The 24,634-nt window shown below is 44.2% G+C and overlaps 1 protein-coding gene and 1 long non-coding RNA gene across 3 annotated transcripts; both read left to right on the top strand.

Annotated features, from left to right (window-relative positions):
• The first annotated feature begins 590 nt into the window (after window positions 1-590).
• Window positions 591-2,064, top strand: LOC120679984. Of its 2 annotated transcripts, XR_005677421.1 has the most exons (3): window positions 638-1,351; window positions 1,429-1,588; window positions 1,678-2,064. It is a non-coding gene; the product is annotated as an uncharacterized LOC120679984 (long non-coding RNA). The 2 variants fall into 2 exon arrangements; XR_005677420.1 differs by having other exon boundaries at window positions 591-1,588.
• Window positions 2,065-2,774: 710 nt separating this feature from the next.
• LOC120677954 lies at window positions 2,775-3,548 on the top strand. The gene has a single exon (XM_039959134.1). The coding sequence runs from the start codon at window positions 2,775-2,777 to the stop codon at window positions 3,546-3,548; it is 774 nt and encodes a 257-aa protein (XP_039815068.1).
• The last annotated feature ends 21,086 nt before the right edge of the window (window positions 3,549-24,634 follow it).

Genomic DNA, 24,634 nt, shown 5'->3' on the forward strand with positions numbered 1-24,634 from the left:
GAGATACGGGGTGTGTTTAGTGGTGAAAATATTTGGGTTTTGGCATTGTAACACATTTCGTTGTTATTTAATAAATAATATTTAATTATGAACTAATTATATTTAAAAGATTCGTCTCATTATAATCAGTTAAACTATATGATTAGTTATTTTTTAATTGTATTTAATGCTCCATATTTATGTCCAACAATTTGATGTGATGGGTACTGTAAAATTTTTTTTAGAATTAAACACCCCCACGATGGCCTGACATGTTGGACTGTTACATTTTCTCTCTCCTTTTGACTTTGGACCGTTACATGTAGACACATCGATGAAGTGATCTGTTTAAAATCTTTTCATTCATTGAGAATATTTCAGTTTCAGCTGTTGTAAAACATACAGACTAGTATAGAGTCTTTAATCTGTACATTTTTATAAAAATTGTTGTTGACTTCCATATCCTAAAAAATTTAGTCTCACCTGTATACCCTCGCATCAATTTTTTTTATATTTATACGCTTCCGTCCAGATTCTATTAGAAGATAACAGTCGATGAATCCTGACATGTGGGACTCACCCAGTGAATTGTCTATGTTGCCCCTTATCCATATGCTCGGTTCCTTCCTACACCCGAGAAACGAGCAGGGTGTGCGTGCGGTTCTCCCATCGTCCTCTCCTGGTTTCTTTCCCTCTCCCCGAAACCCTAGGCCGCCGGCGACGCCGCCAGCCGCCGCCCAGCGAGCTCGCACCCTCCCTCCGCCCTCCGTCGCGCGGATCTGCGCCGGGCTCGGTCCACCGCGTCGGCCGCCGGAGCGGGCGCCGCCGCGCGCGTCGGGGCGCGGCTGCTGGGTAGTCGTGCGCCTGGCCGTGGGGGCAGCCGCGGCGCCGCCGGGGCGCGCGAGCACGCGCCCTCCCTCCGCTCTCCCTCGCGCGGAGCTGCGTCAGGCTCGGTCCCACCGCGTCGGGCGCCGCCGGGACACTAATCGGCGGCTCGCACCTTTTAATCGCAGCCGCCGCCTCATCCTTCCTGGCACCTGCTGGTGATATAGCACTAGCAGGGGTGGTGGTGTACCGGTTGGGGAGTTGGGAGGGAGGTTGGTGCCGCCGTTGAGGCCGCGGATGGTGGCCATCGGCGGAGGGGGCCGACGGTGGGCCATGCGTGCGGCGGCCAGCGCCGTGCCGTGGACTCCCCAGCGCCGTCTCGTGGTTTCATGCTGTGAGCTAGTACTGCTGTTCATTCGTCATTCTATCTGAAGTTTATATGAAATTTTATGGTGCGGATTTGTGATATGGTGACTATAGCACGCCATCTAAATCTAACATTAGTGGTCCCTGAACTGGACAAAAAGTCTTTTTGGGCTGATCCAAGGTATGATTCTCCATACTGCAGAGTGTAGGATGAATTTAGCAGCATAGAAAGAATGATAAGAAGCACTTCTTTTGTAGATATTACCTCTTGCAAAGAAGCACAAAGTGATCCATTTTGATCCATTGCAAGGAGGCAATTTGTTGTGCTTCATTTGCGTTATGAAATGGACATGCTCTCATTTTCAGGCTGCACACATGGCTCCTCTAGTAAAGAAACCGAGGAACTCACTAGGATGAGGTTTGTGTTTTGCATTATTACTCAGCTATATATTCTCTGTGTTACTTTGATGCTACACTAGATATAAACTAAACACATTTGTACTGCAGATACGCTTATCCATCCGGAAAGAAAAGGAGATCGATTCTGAACAAAAGAGGCTTCAGGGACTTTGCCCCCTCACACCAAAAGAAATTACTCTAGTTCTTAAAGCTCTAGGATTCACAAAAGATACACTGATATACATCGCTTCTTGTGAAATTTATGGTGGTGAATAAAGTGTGACTCCTGAGTGTGAGTAGTTTTTGTATGTCATGAAGCATCAGTTTCTTTTAGCATGCTAGAGGAACTACTTTTTTTGTTGTGATGTTTCATATCATGGTCATGTAATTTAAGGCACTTGTGGTTTGCATAACTAGTACTTATGTTGGTGAAATGAATAAGTACTTGTTATTTGTTGCTCTAATTGCTGAATAAAAAATGGTGTGTGACTCCCTGTTGTTGTTGTAGTAAATTCTATATGCTTAGGCCATATTGCTGTTTTTTAATTGTCAAATCAAATATTTTTCCTTAATTGGTATGGCCTTATTGCTGTTATATCTGAAATTTTAAAAAAAAATGGCACAACAGGAGAGGCTCACCCTCACGAAATCCCCCATGTTTTTTATTTTTTTATTTTTTTTATTGTTTATCTTATTTTTCATTAGATCTGAAATTAAAAATAATAAAATCACCCTCCTCACGGATGGACTTCCTCACGGAGTCACGGTCTCTCTTGCGCGCACGACCCGACCGTCATCCTTTCCCTCTCTGTGCAGCAGCTCCCTCACATAAGGGCAAAATTGTCTTTTACAACTCCGTTAGCCACGGTTACAGTCCATTCCGTCCAAAAGGGTACAGAGGTAAAAAAAAAAGGTTAGCGGCAGGTGCGAGTAAATTTTTTAGAGATACGAAGGTCAGGGGCAATTTTTGTAAGGGTATATAGGTTAAAGACTTACTAGTATATCCTAAACAGAAACGAGTAGGATGAATCTTAATCCTAGCCCGTTCTATTTAAAATGAAGTAAAGGAGTAGGCTGAATCCTAATCCTAGTCCATTTGTACGTGGGCTCTTACTAAGACTCTTGGACCTTAGCAGAATTATATATGTACGTGGGAGCTCTATATTGCAATCACCAATTAATATTCAAAGAAATTAAGATCCAGGATGCCGCCGCCGGCCCTGATGGAGGAGCTCATCGAGGAGATCCTCCGCTTCCCACCGCACGACCCCGCGCTCCTCGTCCACGCCGCCCTCGTCTGCAAGCAATGGTGCCGCCTCGTCTTGGGCGCCGGCTTCCAGCGCAGGTTCCGCGAGTTCCACCGTACGCCCCCAATGCTGGGATTCCTCTACAGCAGCCTTAGCTATTGCAGCAAGCCCAAGCCCAAGTTCGTGCGCATAGCCGCCTCCTGCCCGCCGATTGCCCACCTCAGCCACTGCTGGATGGTGATCGATGCGCGCCATGGGCGTGTACAGCTAGCCGAGCCGGAGAAGAACGCCCTGGTGATTTGGGACCCCATCACCGACCATCAGAGGCGACTGCCCTTCCCCAAGCAGCCGTCGCAGTCCCTGGTCACCTGGAGTGCTGCAGTTCTCTGCACGGCCCATGGCAGCTGCGACCATCTTGATTGCCACAACAGTAGTCGATCCTCCTTCCTCGTGGTTTTTGCGTGCTCTTGTACTAGCGAGACAATCATCTGCACCTACTCGTCCGATACTGCTACGTGGAGCAGGTGGAGCGACTCAATCTACACTCATCAGCAGTCTTCAGGCTACGTGCAACCTTTCATGCCTCGTGCGCTCGTGGGGAATGCACTCTACTTTGGGTTTTACCAGCGGGGAAGAATAATGATTCTAAAGTATGAATTGGAATCGCATGAACAGTCTGCAATTGATCTACCACCACTATTGGAGAATGGTACAATGGTACCAGCACGTTAGTGCCGGTCAAATAGGAGCCGGCACTAACGTGCATGAACCGTACAAAGCGGGCACGTTAGTGCCGGCTAGACACTCCAGCCGGCACTAACGTGACATCCCCCAACGGTCAGCCCGTCTGCCACAACGGTCAAAAGACACGTTAGTGCCAGCTGGGAATACTACCCGGCACTAACTTGGTCAATTGCATGTTAGTGCCGGCTGGTAGCTCTAGCCGGCACTAAACGTCCACACTTAGTGCCGGCTAAAGCCACTAGCCAGCACTAACTTGCCCCGTATAAGCCAGGCACTCCTTCTTCCCCAGCCCGACCATTTCATTTGGCCGAGCTCCTCCTCTCTCTCATGGCGTGTTAGAGGGGATGTGCCGCCCATTTTCTCCCAAATTTGCGAGGATTTCACCCATCCAAGTGCACCAAATGTTAGTAGCTTCTTCCACTCTTCTTTCACGGTGTTTATTCTTTGTTTCATGCTTTATAGATAAAGAAAATAGTGATTTTAAGGTTGAGGAAAAATGAGCATAATTTTCCAATTTATTCATTAATTTGAGTAAAATAGAATCGATTTGTTACTTTTTAGAGAAGGTTTTCTAGATAGTTTGACTATGACACATTTAGAGTAATTTTTTTGAATTATTTCACGGGGACATGTGTATTTGTTATTATGCAAAATTTTAAGGATTTTAAAGATGAGGAAAAATGAGCATGATTTATTAATTTGTTCATTAATTTGAGCAAGTTAGAATTGATTTGTTGCTTTTTAGAGAATGATTACTATATAGTTTGACTATCACACATTTAGAATGAGTTTTTTTGAATTATTTCATGGTGACATGTGTATATGTTATTGTGCCAATTTATTTACTATTTAGTTTAAATTTACTAGATAGGTGGTCTATGACACATTTACATTTTTTTGAATTACTTCATAGTAACATGTTTTTAGGGATAATGAGCATGATTTTTTTTTAATTTGTACAGATGGACCGGCAATGAATGCACGGAAGCCGGAGCACCTCGGCGTGGATTCAGGGTTTAGATTCTTTTCTCAAGGCGGCGATGGCAAATAGGTCGCCAAAGGGTTTAATGCGTTGTCCATGCAGTGTTTGCGAAAATAAAAAGGAATTCCGAAAAAGAGATACTCTATGGAATCACCTGGCCTTGAATGGATTCATGAGTAACTATAGCCTTTGGACTAAGCACAGTGAAGTTGGAGTTATGATGGAAGATAATGAAGAAGATGATGATGGTGATAACAATCTTCCAGATTGTGCATGGGTTCATGAAGCAGGTGGCTTTCAAGATGAACCAATGGACGAGGGTGAAGCAAATGTTGCACAAGAGAATCCACCTGACGAGCTAGGTCAGGCGTTGCTTGATGCACAGAAAGACAGTGAGATTGTGAAGGAGGCATTAAAGTTCGAGAAGATGTTGGAGGATCACAAAAGGCCGTTATTCTCTAATTGCAAACCGGAGCAAAAGAAGTTGGGTACCACGCTGGAGATGCTGAAATGGAAGGCAACTAATGGTGTAACCGATAAGGGATTTGGTGAGCTATTAAAGATTGTAAAGAACATGCTTCCTGAGGGTAATGAACTGCCGTCAACAACATGCGAAGCTAAAAAGATGGTTTGCCCTCTTAGATTGGACGTGCAGAAGATTCATGCATGTCCTAAGGACTGCATCCTGTATCGCGGCGAATACGAGAACTTGGAAGCTTGTCCTGTTTGCAGCGCATTGCGGTATAAGATCAGGCGAGATGATCCAGGTGATGTTTATGGGTAGCCGGTAAAGAAGAGAGTTCCCGCAAAGTTGGTGTGGTACTTCCCTATAATACCACGTCTGAAGCGCTTTTTCAAAAACAAGGATAACGCCAAGTTGATGCGGTGGCACAAAGAAGACCGTAAGGAGGATCACATGAGCAGACACCCAGCAGATGGGTCCCAGTGGAGAAACCTTAACCGAGAGTATTCTCAATTTGACAACGACCCAAGGAATATAAGATTTGCTCTAAGTGCGGATGGAATGAATCCGTACGGTGAGTTTGGCAGCGCTCATAGTACATGGCCCATGACCCTATGTATGTTCAACCTTCCTCCTTGGTTGTGCCTGAAGCGTAAGTTCATCGTGATGCCGGTGCTTATAGAAGGGCCAAAAGAACCTGGCAACGACATTGATGTGTTCCTTGAACCCTTGATGGATGATCTCTTACTACTCTGGAAAGAAGAAGGTGTACGTGTGTGGGATGAGTATAAACAGGAGTCCTTCAACTTCCGAACTTTGCTTTTTGTATGCATCAATGATTGGCCTGCACTTGCAAAACTTTCGGGACAGTCGAACATGGGATACATGGCCTGCACCCACTGTTATGATGAGACCGATAGCATTTATTTGAAACACTGTAAGAAGTGTCCCAACCGTTACCTATTGGGCGGAAAGCTTCGCTCTTTGCGACCGTTTCAAATTCAACTTGTGATCTTGACTCATAGTCTCATAGTCTCATGCTTGCTCTTTTAGCTTATTAGTCTCATAGTTAGGCTCCGGATTATTTTTCGATTTCTCTGTATGATTGCTATGATTGCCTTGGTGTTTTGATTTCTGGATCTAAATAACCATGTGAGCATTTATGAATATAAACATGTGTATAATATTTTTGCAAATATGTACATTTTATTTGTACTAGAAAATATTTAATGTTTTTTATTGTTTCAGGTAGTGGAAATGGATCCTACGGACAACCAAGACGAGTTAATGCACGACCTCATTCGTGATAGTACTGCGTACGTAGCTCCAGAGTTTGATGAGGACGAGAACGATGGCAGCCAATTTTTAAACTTGCATTATCATGGCGACGAGGACCAAGATATTAGTGGGGAGGAGGAAGAAAAATGTCGAGGAAGCCGAGGTATAAAAGTTTAGTGATTCTTTCAGGCATCAGGATAAACGATTTCTCAATATATATGTTAGGAGCAAGATATTATTTGTGACACATGCAGCCCAGTTGCGAACTATTTGTGTTATGTTGCTAGCTTTGTTGATGATTTCAGTCCTTGTCTAAGCAGTCGTGCTCCAGCTAAAAATTCTTATGAATGTTTCAGTCAATAAGTTACCTAATATCATGATAATTTTTGATCTGGAACCCTTGCTTGCGGGTTATGCAGGTTACGCATACCTGCCGTGACGTTCATTAGTTGCTAGCAACCCGCTTGATAAATTTGCGATTCTTTCAGGCATCTGGATCGACGAAGCCTAAACGGAAACGTGGCTCCAAGACGAAGATGGTAGGATGTACGACCATCACGGAGATCAACGAAGCAACCGGCGAGCCACTAGCCCCTGGTCAAATTAAGACGATATTTGTAAATCAATTGGGATATCTTTTTAGGGAATCCGTCCCCATAAAATACAAGCTTTGGAAGAGAAATAAAGTCTCTGATCGACCTGAAGATATCGTGCTAGATTCAGAGAAAGAATTGTTATGGAAAGAGGTGTTGTTGCACTTCAACTTTCCCCCAGGCAAAGCTGACAAAGTAAAGGGATGGGCATTTAAGATGGCAACTCAGTTCGGCTCGTTCAAGAAAAAATTGGTGGCAAACTTTGTCAACAAGGGCCTCACACTAGATTTTGATAAAGTCTGGAAGAAGCAACGAGAGTGGTGGAATGAATTCGTGAATTACAAACACAGTGCTGACAGCATGGCAGCCTCGATTCAAGGCAAAATGAATGCTAGCAAAAAGAAAAACTTCTATAGACTTGGGCCTGGAGGTTATAAGGTTGCTATTCCGAAATGGGAAAAGATGGAAAATAATTTAATTGTAAAAGAAATTGTACCGCAGACCTTGAGTTGGCCCAAACAAGCAAGGTATTACTTCTATGCTCATGGAGGCACACTAGACCCCGATATTGGAATGTTTGTGACTAGCGACGTACTAAGAGAGGCTGCCCAAAGACTCAAGGACGCACTGAGGCATACCGAAGAAGGAACCTTCCAGCCCAACAGAGAGAATGACGAGCTGACTTACGCTCTTGGGAATGCGGAACACACGGGACGGACCCGAGGCGTGGGCGTAGTTCCATGGAAATATGGCTTTTCCGGAGATCTCAAAACCTACCGAAGCCGATGCAGAAGCAAGGCAGTAGTGGCAGAGAAGTTCCATAGCCTAGAAAACCGGATAATGTCACTTGAGGCAGCAGTTGGGCAACGCTCGGACCAACCAGCTGCCAATGTGGAGATCAGCCCCCCTTCTCAGCGTCGTAGCAGTGTTGCTTCCACGGAGCACCCTAATTTGGGTGCCGACAGGCCGAGGGACCCCATTGACGACATCACCGTTAGGACCCAATGTGAGCTTCTGGTTCTTTATGGGAAAAAGCTCAAAGTTTGTGTTGAGGGTTATGCGGAAGTCCAAGAAGAGGGCGGGACAATACATTGCCAGCCGATTCTTGAAGGATTCGCCAGAGACTTTGTTGACCGAATTACTGAAGAACGCTGGGAAGACATGGACCTCCCGATCCCTATAAGTCCTGAAGAAATAGAACTACAACATGCCGTACACACATGGATCGCGTGGCCAAAGCGCGACATAAGATTGGTGCAAGCAGACACATATTCCGCTCGGTGCTCAAGGCAAAGATCACCAACGCCAGCTGACAGGAATCCTAGTGTTGGCCCACCTTCTCCCCCGCCTGCATGGGACCCCAGCATGGATCCGCCATCACCAGCCGCACAGGATCCGCCATCACCAGCCGCACAAAGCGAGCCAATTCCGGCATCATCACCAGCCGCACAACAGAATCAGAGTCAGCGACAGAAGGCATACACGGTACCTTCGGTCCAGCCATCTCATAAGCAGCAAAGAAAGAAGAAAGCGAAGGCTCCAGAAGAGGAAGAGGCAGAAGAATCATTTCAAACCTTCTTGCTGAAGCGCAAGCTACTGAGGGAGGCTGCGAACAAGAAGCCAAAAATAGATCCGGGTGCAAAGGCACACTTCATTAAACACTTCATTAAAGATCCCACCAAGGAGAAAGAAAGGGAGTCGGATTATGATCGGCAGATCAGAAAGTGCTACAGCAACCCCAAGAATCGGCGGATTAATGCAAAGACCGTTCCCCAGCTCGGAGAGCAGTCCAAACAATCGATCCCTCCGTTGATAGTGCCGCGTGAAGAATGTACCGATGAATCAAGAGATCCATTGACCATGGCTGGGATGATATTGCAAACTGATCTAACAAGGGCTCAATTGCTTGGGGAGGCCCTACAGAATGCACGCGGCAAGAAAAAGTTTGTACTTGGTGAACCTTTGATATGGCCAAAGTTGCTACCATTCCTACCAACGAGAATGGCCGAGTTACACAAATGGTATGCCGTGCAATCTAAAGCTAATCAATTAGAGATGTTCCCAGCTCGGATTAAAGATGAGCATTTCTGGTGGGGGGGGGGGGGGAGATGATGTATATATCGAGTTTGCAGCACTTTGCGATTTATACCATCAAGATGCCCTTCACAAGTCCCTCGTCAGTGTATGGTGCATGTAAGTATTGTCTCTCGTTTCATTATTTTAGCCTTGTGTGTTGACTGATCCCCGTTTTTCTTGTGTCCCGTAGGTCAAAAATTCAAATTTGCCGAAAGAAGAACTTCCATAACGTCGGGTTCTTCGACCCCGATATTATACACGAGAAATCGGTAGCGCAAAATTCTGGAGACATAGTCAATGTTATATACAGGGGGTTGCGTAAGAATAGCATGTGTCCCTTCATTCTCTTGCCATACAACCATCAGTGAGTCGTTCTTTGTTAGCCTTTTTTTCAATCCCTTCGTATTAATAATACTATTTAATAACTATTATAATCAACATTAATTGGTTATGCGTATGTATATGCACAGCTTTCATTGGATATTGCTTTGTATTCGGATTGAGGAGCACAAGGTCTTGGTGTACGACTCATTAAGGCAAGATAAATCAAAGTACCAAGATATCATCGAGGTGGTAAATACTGCATGGAGTCGCTACCTCCACAAACACATAAGCTTGCCCATAGGTGAAATCGAGCCTCTTCATTGGGTGACTGATTTTCCGGTATGAATATACTCTCGCTACTAATGTCATTCGCAATAAATATCAGAAAAATTCTATATCGTAACCCACATTTGTCCATAGTGTTGGAGACAGGGTCAAGGAAACAACTTATGTGGATACTACGTATGCGAGTGGATCAACTCTTTTGCAAGTGAAAAAGGGCAAATGACAGTGGAGGCATTCAATGTACGTGAGCACAATCACATCTGCTTATTATTTTAATTCATTATTTTTTATTCTCATGTTTTTATCGAAAAATGTGACAGCGTTGGTGGATGAAAGAAGAACTCATTGAAATCGCTCGGATCAGGGCAATTCAAGAAGCTATATGCGGATTTCTACTCGATGAAGTCATAAATCCTAAGGGCGAATTTCATGGCGATCTCCGTATAAGCGTCGCCCAAGAAGATCCGACGACGGGGAAGCTGATACGTTACTATAGTTGATGTGCTTAATAATTTGTAATATCTCATGTACTTTTGAACTCCTAAGTGTTCCATACATGACATATATATATATATATATATATATATATATATATAATGTTAGTGTAATATGATGTTCTAATAATACTGTGCAATGCAAAGAGTACGACTATGTAGTCACATATGGTAGAAATACACATAGCCATATGTATAAAAACAAAAAGAAAAAAAAACATAAAGAAGAAAAAACATTTAGTGCCGGTTAGTTATATCAGCCGGCACTAACCTTGCTGTCATGACTCGGGCGGGGTCGGTCACGTTAGTGCCGGCTAGTATTACCAACCGGCACTAACATAGGCACGTTAGTGCCGGTCAGAGTAGCCGGCACTAACGTCTGTCACATTAGTGCCGGCCACAGGGACCGGCACTAACATGTCCTGTGACCGGCACTAATAAGCCGTTCTCCAACAGTGCACACATCCATAGCCACTATGGTGATGTACACATAATCACGCTGGATGGTGGGCTCGGATTAGCCACCCAACGTGAATCCAAACTCTACATGTGGTCGAGGAAGGATGGTCTGCTTGGAGTAGATGCCGGATGGACACAAACCAGAGTCATTGATCTTCAAATGATGTTCCGTAGTAATGCCACATTGACCTTACGACCTGATGTGGCTGGCGTTGCGGATGACATCGGCGTCATTTTCTTAAGGACAAGGACAGACGATAGTGCGACGACATACACATTTGATCTAAGACCTATAAGGTGAAGAAGATATGCGAGGGCGAGATATTCTACTCTATTTTTCCTTACATGAGCTTCTACACGCCAGGTACAGCTTATTAGCCTGGTTTTGTTAATTATTTTCTAATATAATATTCAGCTTGAGAAATAATTTGTAGTTACTAACATGCATGAAATCTAGCTAGGCACAACCACTCAAGAATAACGAATTTAGGTGTAAGTGGAATTAATATCGCCCAATCGATATCAAATTGGGTTTGATCATATATACATTCCTACCTAAGGCCGCGTTTGGATGCTCCCGTGAAATTTTTTCACAAAAAGACAAATGTATGCATGAGTATTAAACGAAGTTTATTTGCGAAACTTTTTCACGGATGGGTGTAACTTTTCGAGACGAATCTAATAAGCCAAATTCCACCATGATTGGCTACAGTGATGCTATAGTAACCGCGCCGAATCATCCTCCAATCGTACGTTCAAAGACCTCATTAGCTACAGAGACTGCTACAATACCATAGTTATGGAGGTGGTTTTATAATTAGACTTCATTTAATATCCCTACTTAGTGGTCAAAGGGTCGAAAAGTTTTCATGAAAACTTTTTCAGAGGCCAACCAAACACGGCTAATAAACTGGTGAGATACGATGTGCCTAGGAATTTATATATTCATCCGTTATGCATGTTATCATGGCTTGGATGGTAGGGTCATGGCTTCTTAGCCTCATCAGCCAGGTCGACGTTCCATTACTTTGATGAGTGTCGTCTGGTGTCTGCAGTCCACATGTGTCATGCCCATCTTTAATTTCATCCATTATCTCTGATCCGTCTTTGCGACTTAACAACACACAAATAGCTCTGATCATGTTCATGCCTCTAGCTAAATGAGTTTGTGGTAGAGTTTCCGTTAATTTCTGTTGCTATGAATTTCCGCTGCTAGCCTTTAATTTTGAGAAACAATCGCTCATCAAAGGCAAGTTTGTTGGTTCTTTAATACGCACGGTGATGTTATTATGAAAAACAAATGTGAATTTCTGCAGCATTGGGAGCAGCTCGTAGAGGAAACGAACCGGGTGGCTCAAGTGCATGACAAACTTAAGGTCATCATGTGAGAGCTTCTGTATTCAAGGTACTGGCATCACACGCCATGCCATTCTTTGAACCTAGTACAGTTTTGCTTGCTTGTGCTTTCATAAAACAATGTATGTGCTACTCTTACCTGAACTGTTTCTGTCCTGTCATGCACCATTCCTGAAATTGGATAGACATACATGGGTTATTCGTGACACCTATTCTGGATTGATGGCAGCATCATGATCTTGATCGACTAATCCAAATTTGGGACTACTCAGATAGTAGCCACTCAATGTAGGATTTGCCACTCGATGCCTCCCTAACCCCCATGTCAGTTAGGAAAATACAGAGTGCCACAGAATTGAGAATCTTGGTTCAACTTCGATCTTATGCTTCTACTTGTCATATTCTCTGCGATGATGAATCAATTGCTCAAGTTTATTTTTTCATTATAACATGTATCAACTGTTTATATTGACATAATCGGGTGCTTTTTTCTAATAGGCATATACCCAGCTGTCACAATTTGAGCTATCAAAAAAATGTTCAAACTTCTTTGTCAACATGGCAAGCTGTTGATGGTACCACAATTCTCAGTGTTAATTTCAGTTTCATCAGTGTTGAGAAACGAGAGAGCTTGTCATTGAAGAATGTATCCGGATATGCTGAACAGAATGTCTTGTTTATATATCGTAGTTGAATCCATTGATAAAATGAAAGGCTGAAAGGTGTGTGATCATTTACCAGGGACTGGGTTCAGGCTTTAATTTTAGTCGGGTTGATGTTATTTGTTCGGTTCATGCTTGTAAGGCTTGGAAAGAAAGTTTGTTTTACTTGACATGTGCAGTTTGTTGCCTGGAAATGTTGTTTTGATTCATTTCTTTTTGGTCCGAATAAGATAGCCTGCAGCAAGCTCTCAACCACAAGGAATTTGTCACGTCTTGTGTTCTTGTGGAACCAGTGAATTATATAGCATCAGAAAAAAGAGAGGGAAATTGGGTCGTGGAAATGCTGAAAAAAGTATAAGCTTTTTTTTGTGATACAACTATTTAGCATAAAGAGGCTACTGCTGATCTTAGTTTATTGGTCTGTAGGTGGTCGTCTGTGTGTTGCCTAAAGAGGTCCATCGCTTAAGTTTGCTACCTTCATCATAGATGCCATATTCTATTGTATTCGTTCATAAGGTTTCCTGGGTATGCACCTGCTAACTTCCTATGATATTTTGTTTGGTTCTGGATAATCGGGTAAATACTAAATACCCAAAAACGTAGTCTTTATAGACTGCTTGAGCCTCAGGTCTAAACCACAAGGAGAGAAATACAGACGCCATCATCAACAGATTGCAGTTTGTCAGTGTCTGCTACAACATGTATTGACTATTTTGTTTGAAAAAAACATGTATCTGACTATTAGCTTGATTTCAGTTATTGTAATATGCATGATTTATTCTGCTCCTGGTATACGTATAGTATCTGGCAAGGATGAATGAGCTTTGCATGGTGAATCTTGTTCCTCAGTTTGACCCTAAATTAACGTATGCTCCCAACTCGCCCATCTCAGGTTCCACATCCCCTGTGTTATCTGGATTGTATGCCAAGATCTTGGACCATGCATTTTGATTTTGGGTGCATCGGATGTAAACAGCTGAAAATGTTCAGTTGGATTTTGTGAATGCCAAGAATGTTCAACAAGTTTTTTTATTAACTTTTTATGGTTTATTTATACAGGATAAGATGTAGGTGGAGCAATGAGAGCATGGGTTAAAGTGGTAATTTACTCCATTACCCATTTGTTTGCCGCTTGAAAATTTAATGTGAACTACATATCCTTTTTTTATCCTTTTTCACGATTTATACAGTAAGAACAGTCACTTATATTTGTCAGTTAAATTTCCTACTGCTCCTATGAATGCACTCCTATGAATGCAGTGCTACTTGCACTGAAATCCTGTGTACAAAGATATACACGGTCATGAAAAATGTGTGCCCATATCCTCCCTATGCCTAACCTCAGTTTGGTCTGCCATCCTTTTGGCCTGCACAATCTTGATAAAATGGGAGTAGTTGTGTGTCTCTTTGGTGTCAATCTTAAGTGGGTGCCCGTCCCACCTGCTAGAGCATCTCGACCTCCACGTGCGAACCAGGCAACCAGAATGTCTTGTTTATATATCGTAGTTGAATCCATTGATAAAATGAAAGGCTGAAAGGTGTGTGATCATTTACCAGGGACTGTGTTCAGGCTTTAATTTTAGTCGGGTTGATATTATTTGTTCGGTTCATGCTTGTAAGGCTTGGAAAGAATGTTTGTTTTACTTGACATGTGCAGTTTGTTGCCTAGAAATGTTGTTTTGATTCATTTCTGTTTGGTCTGAATAAGATAGCCTGCAGCAAGCTCTCAACGACAAGGAATTTTTCACGTCTTTTGTGTTCTTGTGGAACCAGTGAATTATATAGCATCAGAAAAAAGAGAGGGAAATTGGGTCGTGGAAATGCTGAAAAAAGTATAAGTTTTTTTTTTGTGATACAACTATTTAGCATAAAGAGGCTACTGCTGATCTTAGTTTATTGGTCTGTAGGGGGTCATCTGTGTGTTGCCTAAAGAGGTCCATCGCTTAAGTTTGCTACCTTCATCATAGATGCCATATTCTACTGTGTTTGTTCATAAGGTTTCCTCGGTTATGCACCTGCTAACTTCCTATGATATTTTGTTTGGTTCTGGATAATCGGGTAAATACTAAATACCCAAAAACGTAGTCTTTATAGACTGCTTGAGCCTCAGGTCTAAAGTCTAAACCACAAGGAGAGAAATACAGACGCCATCATCAACAGATTGCAGTTTGTCAGTGTCTGCTACAACATGTATTGACTATTTTGTTTGAAAAAAACATGTATCTGACTATTAGCTTGATTTCAGTTATTGTAATATGCATGATTTATTCTGCTCCTGGCATATGTATAGTATCTGGAAAGGATGAATGAGCTTTGCATGGTGAATCTTGTTCCTCAGTTTGACCTTCAATTAACGTATTCTCCCAACTCGCCCATCTCAGGTTCCACATCCCCTGTGTTATCTGGATTGTATGCCAAGATCTTGGACCATTCATTTTGATTTTGGGTGCATCAAACAGCTGAAAATGTTCAGTTGGATTTTGTGAATGCCAAGAATGTTCAACAAGTTTTTTTATTAACTTTTATGGTTTATTTATACAGGATAAGATGTAGGTGGAGCAATGAGAGCATGGGTTAAAGTGGTAATTTACTCCATTACCCATTTGTTTGCCGCTTGAAAATTTACTGTGAACTACATATCCTTTTTTTATCCTTTTTCACGATTTATACAGTAAGAACGGTCACTTATATTTGTCAGTTAAATTTTCTACTGCTCCTATGAATGCACTATTATGAATGCAGTGCTACTTGCACTGAAATCCTGTGTAAAAAGATATACACGGTCATGAAAAATGTGTGCCCATATCCTCCCTATGCCTAACCTCAGTTTGGTCTGCCATCCTTTTTTTTCAAGCTCGCTCACTTTATTCACCTGACTCGGGATCAATAAGATCACGATCCACAAGGTTCTTTACAAAACTCGGGAGGGGATCAGACCAGGTCACAGGTTGATCCGGGTCCCTTTGTAAACCAGAACAAGCCAGTTCATGGGCACAACCATTACAATTACGAGAAACATGTGAGAAGCTAAGAGTTACAAAATGCAAAGAGAGAAGCACACGAATCTCCCTAAACAGCACACCTCCTGGTGCTTTTGATCAAACCTATTCGTCATGACGGCCGCCACCAGATTAGCCGAATCAGTGTCTCAATGGCGACATGAGAAATCCCCACCTCCATTGCCGCCTTCAGTGCCTCCAAGCAGGCTTATCCTTCAGCAGACAGTGCATCATGCACCCATTTCAGACGTCCTGATCCTGCCATCATGTAACACCTCCGGTGTTTATCACTGTTTAAACATGCAATTAACATAAAATGACACATTAAACCCCTAAATTTTCAATTTCTTAAAAAGCCCGAAATCCGTTCAAATAGACCGAAAAGTCAACTTTCACACCTTCGCTCAAATGAACTTTTGTCCAAAACAAAAGTTGTAGAGTTTTACGATATAAACAACTTTTGTGTTCAAAGTTTTTCAAGTTACCACATGAAATTTGGAGCAAACCTCGAAAAACAGTAGGTTAAGGGGATTTTCATTTAAACTTGAATTCAAATTTGTAACTTTCAATTCATTGCTCAAACGAATTTTTGCCTGAAAGGAAAGTTGTAGGAAATTGAATTTTGAACAACTTTCATGTTCAAAATTTTTCGAGTTTCAATTGAAAATTTCGAGTTTGAACTAAGTCAAACCGTGGACTTTCTTTTCTCTCTCTCCACTCCTTTTCTCTCTCCCCTCTCTCCCTCGCTGACCCTCCCCTGCACTGAGCGCGCAGGCACTCGAGCGCGCTCGCGCATGTGCTCGCTGCGCCGCTGCCGCTCGCTGCGCCTGCTGCCTGGCCGCGCGCCGCTGACTCCCTCCCCGCTCGAGTGCGCACGCCCCGCACGCCCGCTGACCTTCCCCTCCCCCATCCCGTCAAGCCTGCCGTCGACGAGCACGCCGCGACACGCGCTCGGCGACGCGCCGCGCCGCCGCCGTGGAGCCCAAACGAGCCGGCCTTGCACCTGCCAAGCCGCTGACCGCGGCCGGCCATCAATGCCGCGCGCCACCGACGCCCCAAACCTCCCCACTGCTCCCCTGACCCGGCATTTACTCCTGCGCGGCGAGCACGCCACCGCGAGGCCGCGCACGCGCCGAGCTCGCCCTTCTTCTACGCCCCTCCCCCTCCTGCCGAGCTCCCCTCCCCATTTGCTTTGCCCAAGGGTGTTCCACCCTCCCACACTGCTCCCCTTCCCTCACCAAGCCGCGCCGCGCCGCCCCAGTGCCAGAACGCGCTGCCGCCCTGCCATTGCCGCCGTCGCTCGAGCTCACCGTGGAGCCCCTACCTCCGGTGCCCCTCGGTCCAAATTAAACCCCGGAACGGGACCTCCTCGCCGCGGTGAAGCTCCACGGCCAAGCCTCGCCCACCCCCATCGCCGTCGGGCGCCGCCGTCGCGGGCAGAGCTGCCACCAGCCGCCGCCCGCCGCGGAGCCCCCTCTTCCGCCCTTCCTCGACCCAATTTGACTCGCCCACGAGCTCCCTCACCCCTCACCGGTGCTCGGCGACCCAAACTCCACCGCCTAGAGCCGCCGGAGCACCGCCGCCGCAGCTCGCCACCGCCGCCGGCCGTGCTGCTACGCCGCCGACCATGCTCTGGCCATCCCCGTCGACCACAACACCCACCCACAGGTAGAGCTCGGTGAGCTCTCACCCCTGGACGCCATCCCCGCCGCCGGCGAGCCTCCTCCTCGCCGGGAAACCCCCGCCGCCGCCTCCCTTGTCCCAACTCCGGCCAAGGGGTTATGTGTGAGCCCCCAAATTGTTCCAGGGGCCTAGATGCTAGTTTCCGTTTCATTTTTCTTTTTGTTTTGAAAAACAGCAAACTTGTAAATTCGTTTAAAAATCGTAGAAAAATCAGAAAAATTCAAACTCAACTATTATGTAATCTTTGCAAAGAAATATACAACTTTTGTTACATGCATGAGCTGTTAGCCATTTTTGGTCAATAGTTTTTGCTTTAATTAAAATACAAATAAAATAGAGCTTTTAATAGATCTCATGTTACAAGCATGAGATGTTAGCCATTTTTGGTCAGTGGATCACATGTTAGATGTAAAACCTTGTGTAAAAGTTTCGTGGATAGTTGACATGCCTAGCTATCAGTTTATTTAAATCTTGACGTATGCCTAGGATAGATAGTTTTATTTGTCCAAGTTGCTATTTTATGTTTCATGGGTTGAAACTTTTACAGTACCTGTATCTTCATTTCCAGAGTCTACAGAAAAGTTTGAGAATTTTTAGTTAAATCCAACTGGACCAAATAATTTTTGGTGGGGATAGGGACATTAAATCATGAAAAATAGTTCCTGCACATGAAAAATTCTGATAATTGTTTTAGGGGTTAGCTTTGAGTATATAACCATGATGGTAAAAGATGAGGCTCTGGAACTTGTAATATCAGTCTGTGGAATTTAGTTTTGATCCATGCAGTTATACATTGTGCTATTTTTCATGCCTTGTGTAATGCTTAGTTAAATCTGAAATTCTTACAGTAGACTTACCATAAGTTTAGGAACAATCAGTAAAAATTTTAGCATCTTTACTTGTAGGGTTTGATCTGTATAAATGAATCTTAATCCTAGCAGTGGCTGTTTAATACATTTTTAATAATTAATATGCTCACTGAAAATAGCTGAAAATTTTATGGAAGGTTTGTACTTAAATAGTTGACTCTCCACAAAAATTTCATCTTCATAAGCTATACCCATCAGCTGTTTTAAATATTCCATGCTTGCACTTGAAAATAATCTTTCTAAAAATAACAAAACCATCACTTACTTAATGAGTTATAGTTAATCTAGATAATACTCTATAAATGATTGCCCAAGGAGATGTAAAGAAAATATTTTACAACACTATAGTGAGGACTTGAATAAATCGTTATCACCAAAGTAACTCACGCATATGCATTTCATGTAGATTTGTCTGCTCTCGCTGACGGTACGTACGAGCTGGTGCCGGAGTCCGAGAGTGAGCAGCGTGAAGCTCAAGTTAACCTAACTGAAATCACTGAAGACCTGAACCAGAGTTCAGAAGAGCCCAAGGCTAGCTCCGCTCAGGAAGGCAAGCCCCGGAGCATGTCCTATCTAGTTTAAATTTTATGCAACTTATTATTATTCCTATCTACTTGTGCATTTAAGTTTGTAGGAATTATTTGGAACCTTAGTTGCATGATCCTAGGTACCTATGCTTGAACACTAGTATGTGTAGGTCGCTAGTTGGCTATGCTAATGGTTCGGTAGAAGTCGAGTGATTTCCTGTCACTCGCGAGCTCATATGAGTTGAATGTCTACTACACACTGCAATATAAGGTTTACGGGCGGGGTTGTTGTACTTGTGATACCCCGTCTGATTAGTGAAAAATGGATAAGGCCGCGGTGTGTGGTAGTAGTGGTTAAGCGTTTGAACGTACTAACCACATGCCGAGAATATGGTAATCGGTAAGCTTAAGTACCTGATGGAACCGGCCGTGGAACATACTCCCCACTGTCTGGTCTTTGGTCACGCACGGGTGCAGGGCACCCTAGGGCGGTGGGCCTGTTCCACGCCCGGGGAAAAAGGGGAAATGGTGCACGTGTGACTCTGGGAGTAACCACGTGACGTGTGGTTAGGTCTGCCTTGCAAGGTTAACCAATTCGATTCGAATCGTCCGTCTCTCACGGATATTGAGACTGCTTAACCCTTTTGCCACATAGAGTAAGAAGTGGAACAATGAGGATGATGAATATGATTGAATGATGAAAAATAATTGTATTCCACCATGTATGCTATTGGATAGATGCTCACTTAGAATGGTCAACTGAATTAGAATTCTGAAGCTAAAAGTTGAAATTAAGGATTTACTCTTAGTTGCTTGTCAGCGAAGCAAAACCCTCCAGCCAAAAGCCTTGCATGTCTAGATAGTGGGTTAAATATACCCATAGTCGGGTAAGCCTTGCTGAGTATTAGTATACTCAGCCTTGCTTGTGGCTCAATTTTGTTTTCAGGTGATACGTTTGAAGATCAGATAGCTAGTTTGACTTGGCCGTGTGTTTTACCTCCTGGTTGGTCGGTGGAGTGGGATACGACTCCGGCCAACGATGGCAATGCCGAGTGATGTCATGTACGGGCTTCATCATAAAATCTTGTATCGTCGTTTAGAACTCGCTTTATTTTCGCTGCAGTTGAACTCTGAACTACTTTCAATTTGAACTTCAAGTATCTTTCTGAGATTTCGAACTTGGTTTGTAATAATTAAGTTAAGACTCTGTAATGGAATGTATTTGTGAAATATTGTACTCTCTGGACTCACCTTCGTGTGGGTTACATGTAAGCTTTGGGTTCGATCGACGCTCAGGTGGATTCTTCGGGACTTTACCCGACAGCCATGCCGGATTACTCCGTTTGAAGTGCGTGTTAGCCGGGATTACCTTTAGGGTGATGGTTAGCGCACTTGAGCCGGATTAATTAGGGCAGTGCTGCCACAGCTGGTATCAGAGCCGAACAAAGCGCACACCTGAGAGTGCGACTAGATTTCAAAAGTTTTACTTAAAACTTAGCCACACAATCGCGTTTGGAAAATACGTTGGTTCGCTAAGGATCGTGCATAGTACGTAAAGCCCTAGGGAATATTATGGGAGATCTAGGTGGCTATCTAACTTATGGTTTATTTATGACTGACTTCTAGCACATTTCTTTCTGTACTTTAAATTCAGTACTTTACATTATGTAACGACGCACCTACGCTAAGATAAGATGGTAAGAATCATCAGTCAGCTGAGGGAGTCTGACCTTCCCGTCGGTGATGCAAGCCGAACGCTGCCCTCAAACAGTGGCTTATTTGAGGTGCTACCAATATAACAACTATTAGTTGGCTATATTGGGAGTAAAGTATACTCAGTTAGCTGAGGGAGTCTGACCTTCCCGTCGGTGATGCGAACCGAACGCTGCGCTCAAGCAGTGGCCTACTTGAGCTGCTGCCAATATACCGACCATCGGTCGATTATATTAGGAGTAAAAGAAACCGTGAATACGTCACCTCGGTAGCGTATGAGCACTGTCCATGCAGTGTTGGACGCATGGATGCCGCTTCTATAGTGAGCGGTAATGTATGGGGACGCTTTCATGAGTGCTGGCATGAAAGGTTCCATGAATATATATCTGTCAATTTTCTGCAGGTACACTAACCACGATTACGTAAGTTAAGAACGGGTAGAACTCGGCTAGAAATATATATATATGAAGAGACGTAATTTGTGCCATGCCACCGGTGCTAACCTCGTAAGTCCAAAGCTATTTGGCAATTGTTTTCCTTGTGAGGACGAATAGGTCGTGCATGCATCATGATCATAAGGTGAAAGCCAATGAAAATAGATGTGGGTTAGTGGGAATGTTAAGGTTTGCACATGAGCACGATTCATTTTTCTCTCGATTAAGGTCTATCTAGAAATCTGTCATTTCTGCTATCTCCTGGGAGGTGAATTTATTTGGAATAGTATATGACTTTATCTGTAGAAGTGCCAGTGGAGAATTTTGCTCCAAAACTTGTCTACTAGCTTCTGTTTAAATTTGGGAATTTTTCGACAGGAATACAGTGAGGTACACTAGAAACCTTGACACCCTATTTTTCTGTCAGTTTTGAGCACTTCGGTTGCACGAATTTTTAGGCCTTCCTAGAGATGTTTTCTGTAGATGTGTTCAACACAAAAATTGTGCCAAATTTACTCACAGAGCTGCTGTAAAATTTGGTAATTTTAGGCTCAATAGTTTTCCTCATTTTACTAGCTCTCTGGTCACTGAAAATTCTGGGCAGACAACAAAGGAAAACTCTAAGGATAAGACCTTCTTAGCCTCTGATATAGCTCTTGAGTTGACTAGCAAAGTTGTGCCTAAGAACCTTAGGAACATTCCTGTAAATTTTGAGAACTTTTAGAGCTATGTGCTTTCAGTTATACTCGTTTTTGTGCACTACCCAAAATTGGTTTTAACCATTACTTACTGGTGCACATCTTTTGTACAGATGGCTGGCCCTGCTCTCCTGGTGTTTGATGAGGATGGGCGTGCACACTCCGAGTGCACACACTGGCAGGGTTTTCCCTCCATTCTTTGGGAAGTGATGTGTGATGCCGGATATCCCAGTCCCCCGCGCTATGTGGGCGAGGAGTTTCTTGAGATGGGAGTCGCGCGCTGTCGCGTGCGCATGACTCATGCTCCCCACCCTTTTCCAGCTCACTGGGCTTCCTTGGAGTTGGAGGTAGTTGGACACCGTCTGGTTGACACTTGGGAGATTGCAGCCATGACAGCGCTCAACAAGTTTTGCGAAAAGAATTATGCAGCTGTCACACTAGCCCCTATTGGCCTCTTCCCATCAGAGCAGCCCAATGACCCTAACTGGCTTAGTCGGGTCGGACACACGGGGTACCTTCAGCAGAACAGAGCTGCAGAGACTATCTCCATGTCAGTGAAGTGCATGAATGCACTCTACCACTTGCAGACCTTACAGGCCAAAGCCATGGCCCAGATCATTGCTTCTGCACGGACCAACCATGAGATAGTGATTGCTAAGAATGAGCAGATCAGGGATCTTGATGCCCATGTTGGCCAACAGGAGGGTCTAATTGAGGAGCGTGATGTTCTCTGGGACGGAAGGGATGCTGACTTTGCACTTCTGGAGCAGCAGTTCACCGCCCAGCAGGTTCAGCTAAATAATGCCTTGGATCACATTGAGATGTTAGAGGATCAGCAGGCCCAGCCCGAGGCCATGGAGGAGGAGCCCCAGGAGGTTCAGGGTATCTTAGGACTTGACACTACGTCTGGAGTGCCCCTGCCACCACTTCCGGGAGCTCACTCACCAGTGAGGAGCGAGTCGTCCGTCAACAACCTCGACGACTTTTAGATGATGTCTTAAGTAGTCCTTCGCGCATACTCCTCTATAGGGTAGCCTAACTTTTGGACAGTGATGTAATAGGCTAACTAAGAGTTGAGTACATTGCTTTTGTAATGAGTGCCACTCAGATGTAAAAATACCTTAATCGCTTAGGCCTTGACTAAGAACTGGATGGATGGTTGTAATGGTTTGCTTGCAGTTGAATCTATCACTGCAGAAACTTGTCTAAATTTTTATCTATTTTTCCTTGCATTTCTGGGCTGTGTATTGAATACCAAAGTTTTTGTGAATTTCATGACCTGTTTGCTCACAAAATTTCAGCATCATTAGACTTGTGTGCCAAAAGTTATGGCCCGAACACTGTCCCTCGCCCTGCTGAAAAGCAGACTGGACAGAGAGGCAGAAATTGCATTTTTTGATCATCTTAACTATCGATTTAGCTTTGGAGTTGAATACCAAAGTGGTAGTATGATAAATTATCTATCTGCTGAAAAAATTTGGGCACATTTCGATGAATAGAGTGCAAGTTATGGATTTTCTTGTAACGAACAGCGTTGCTGTCCCTGTTGCTGTCATACTCATTCTAGTTCTACTTTTCCGCGCTTACCCTTCTGAATATTGGGGAAGTCATGTATCACCATACTAACAAAAGAATTTGCCATTTCAGATGGTGGGAGCGACACGTGGCAACCCTGAAGGTTTCGGGAACGCGAATGGTAGCGGATCGCAGCAGCCGCCACCACCGCCACCCAACTTCGCGGAATTTCTGGCCGCCCAAACCGAGTTACTCTGCCAACTCGTCCAGGGACAACAACAATAGCAGCAGCGGGGTGGGCAAAATGCTCATCAACCTCAAGCTGCTGGTTACTCGGAATTCTTCGCAACCCAGCCCCCTCCGTTCCACAAGGCAGAAGAGCCGCTGGACGCGGATGCTTGGATTCGCACAATCGAGTCTAAGTTTGCACTACTTCTGGTGCCATGCTCAGAGCAGAATAAGGCTCGCTTTGCCGCGCAACAGCTTCACGGTTCGGCACGTCTTTGGTGGGATAACTATCTTGGCATGCTCCCAGCTGATCACATTGTCACTTGGGATGAATTCAAGATTGCATTCAAGGGTCACCATATTCCAGAAGGACTCATGGAAAGAAAGCTGAACGAGTTCCTGGCTCTCACTCAAGGGACTCATACAGTTCTCCAATATGCCCAAGCTTTCAACAGTCTTTGTCAATACGCTGGCTATCATGCTGACACAGATGCTAAGAAGCGTGATCGTTTTCATAGAGGCTTAAATACCAAGCTCAAGGAACGTCTAAACCCCATTAAGGTCGACACATACAATGAGCTGGTTAATCTTGCGCTCACTCAAGAGGACTGTATCATGGCTCACCGTGCTGAGAAAAAAAGAAAAGCACCAGCTAGACCCTCTAGTGCGCAGCCACAGAGGTATCGCGTAGTGCAGAATGTTGCACCCCAGATTCCTCAGAAAGCCCCTCAACAAGGGCGTTGGGTTATCAGGCCTCCCCTGCAGCAGGGCGTTGCACGTTTCCCTGTTCCTCAGTTAACTGGCCCAAGGCCAAATGCTCCACCGCCAGCCCGTCCAAGTGAGGGAAATCGTTGCTTCAATTGTGGGAGCTCAACTCATTTCGCCCGTGAGTGTCCGCAACCCAAGCGACAAAACCAGGGCCAAGGCTCTAATCAGAACAACAAGAACAAGGGTAGAAAGCAGACAATTCAGGTCAGGCAAGGGCGCATCAATTTCACCACTCTTGCAGAACTTCCTGAGGGCGCACCAGTGATGATGGGTACATTTTCTATCCACAACAAGCCTGCAGTTATATTATTTGATTCTGGTGCATCACATAGCTTCATTAGTGCAAAATTTGGTGCAAAACTGGAGTTGGATTTTATTCACACGAAAGGATCATACATGATATCAACCCCAGGGGGTAAAATTGCTTCAAACCAAATAATACGACTTGTGCCAATCAAGTTGGGTAGCCTAATCATCAACACCAACCTTATACTCCTACCACTTGAGGGTATAGATATCATCTTGTGGATGAATTGGATGACTCAGCATGTGGTTATAATAGATATTCCCGCCAGAGCGGTTGAACTAAATTCACCGAAATATGGAGCCACTACTATCTATTTACCATCCCGAGAGTGTGTTAATTCTTGTGCATTTGCCACGAGCGC

Source organism: Panicum virgatum, chromosome 6N (genome assembly GCF_016808335.1).
Source record: "Panicum virgatum strain AP13 chromosome 6N, P.virgatum_v5, whole genome shotgun sequence".
Classification (NCBI taxonomy): domain Eukaryota; kingdom Viridiplantae; phylum Streptophyta; class Magnoliopsida; order Poales; family Poaceae; genus Panicum; species Panicum virgatum.

What these genes read in the sequence shown, in the direction of transcription:
- LOC120677954 (XM_039959134.1), top strand. Translation starts at nt 2,775, where the DNA reads ATGCCGCCGCCGGCCCTGATGGAGGAGCTCATCGAGGAGATCCTCCGC.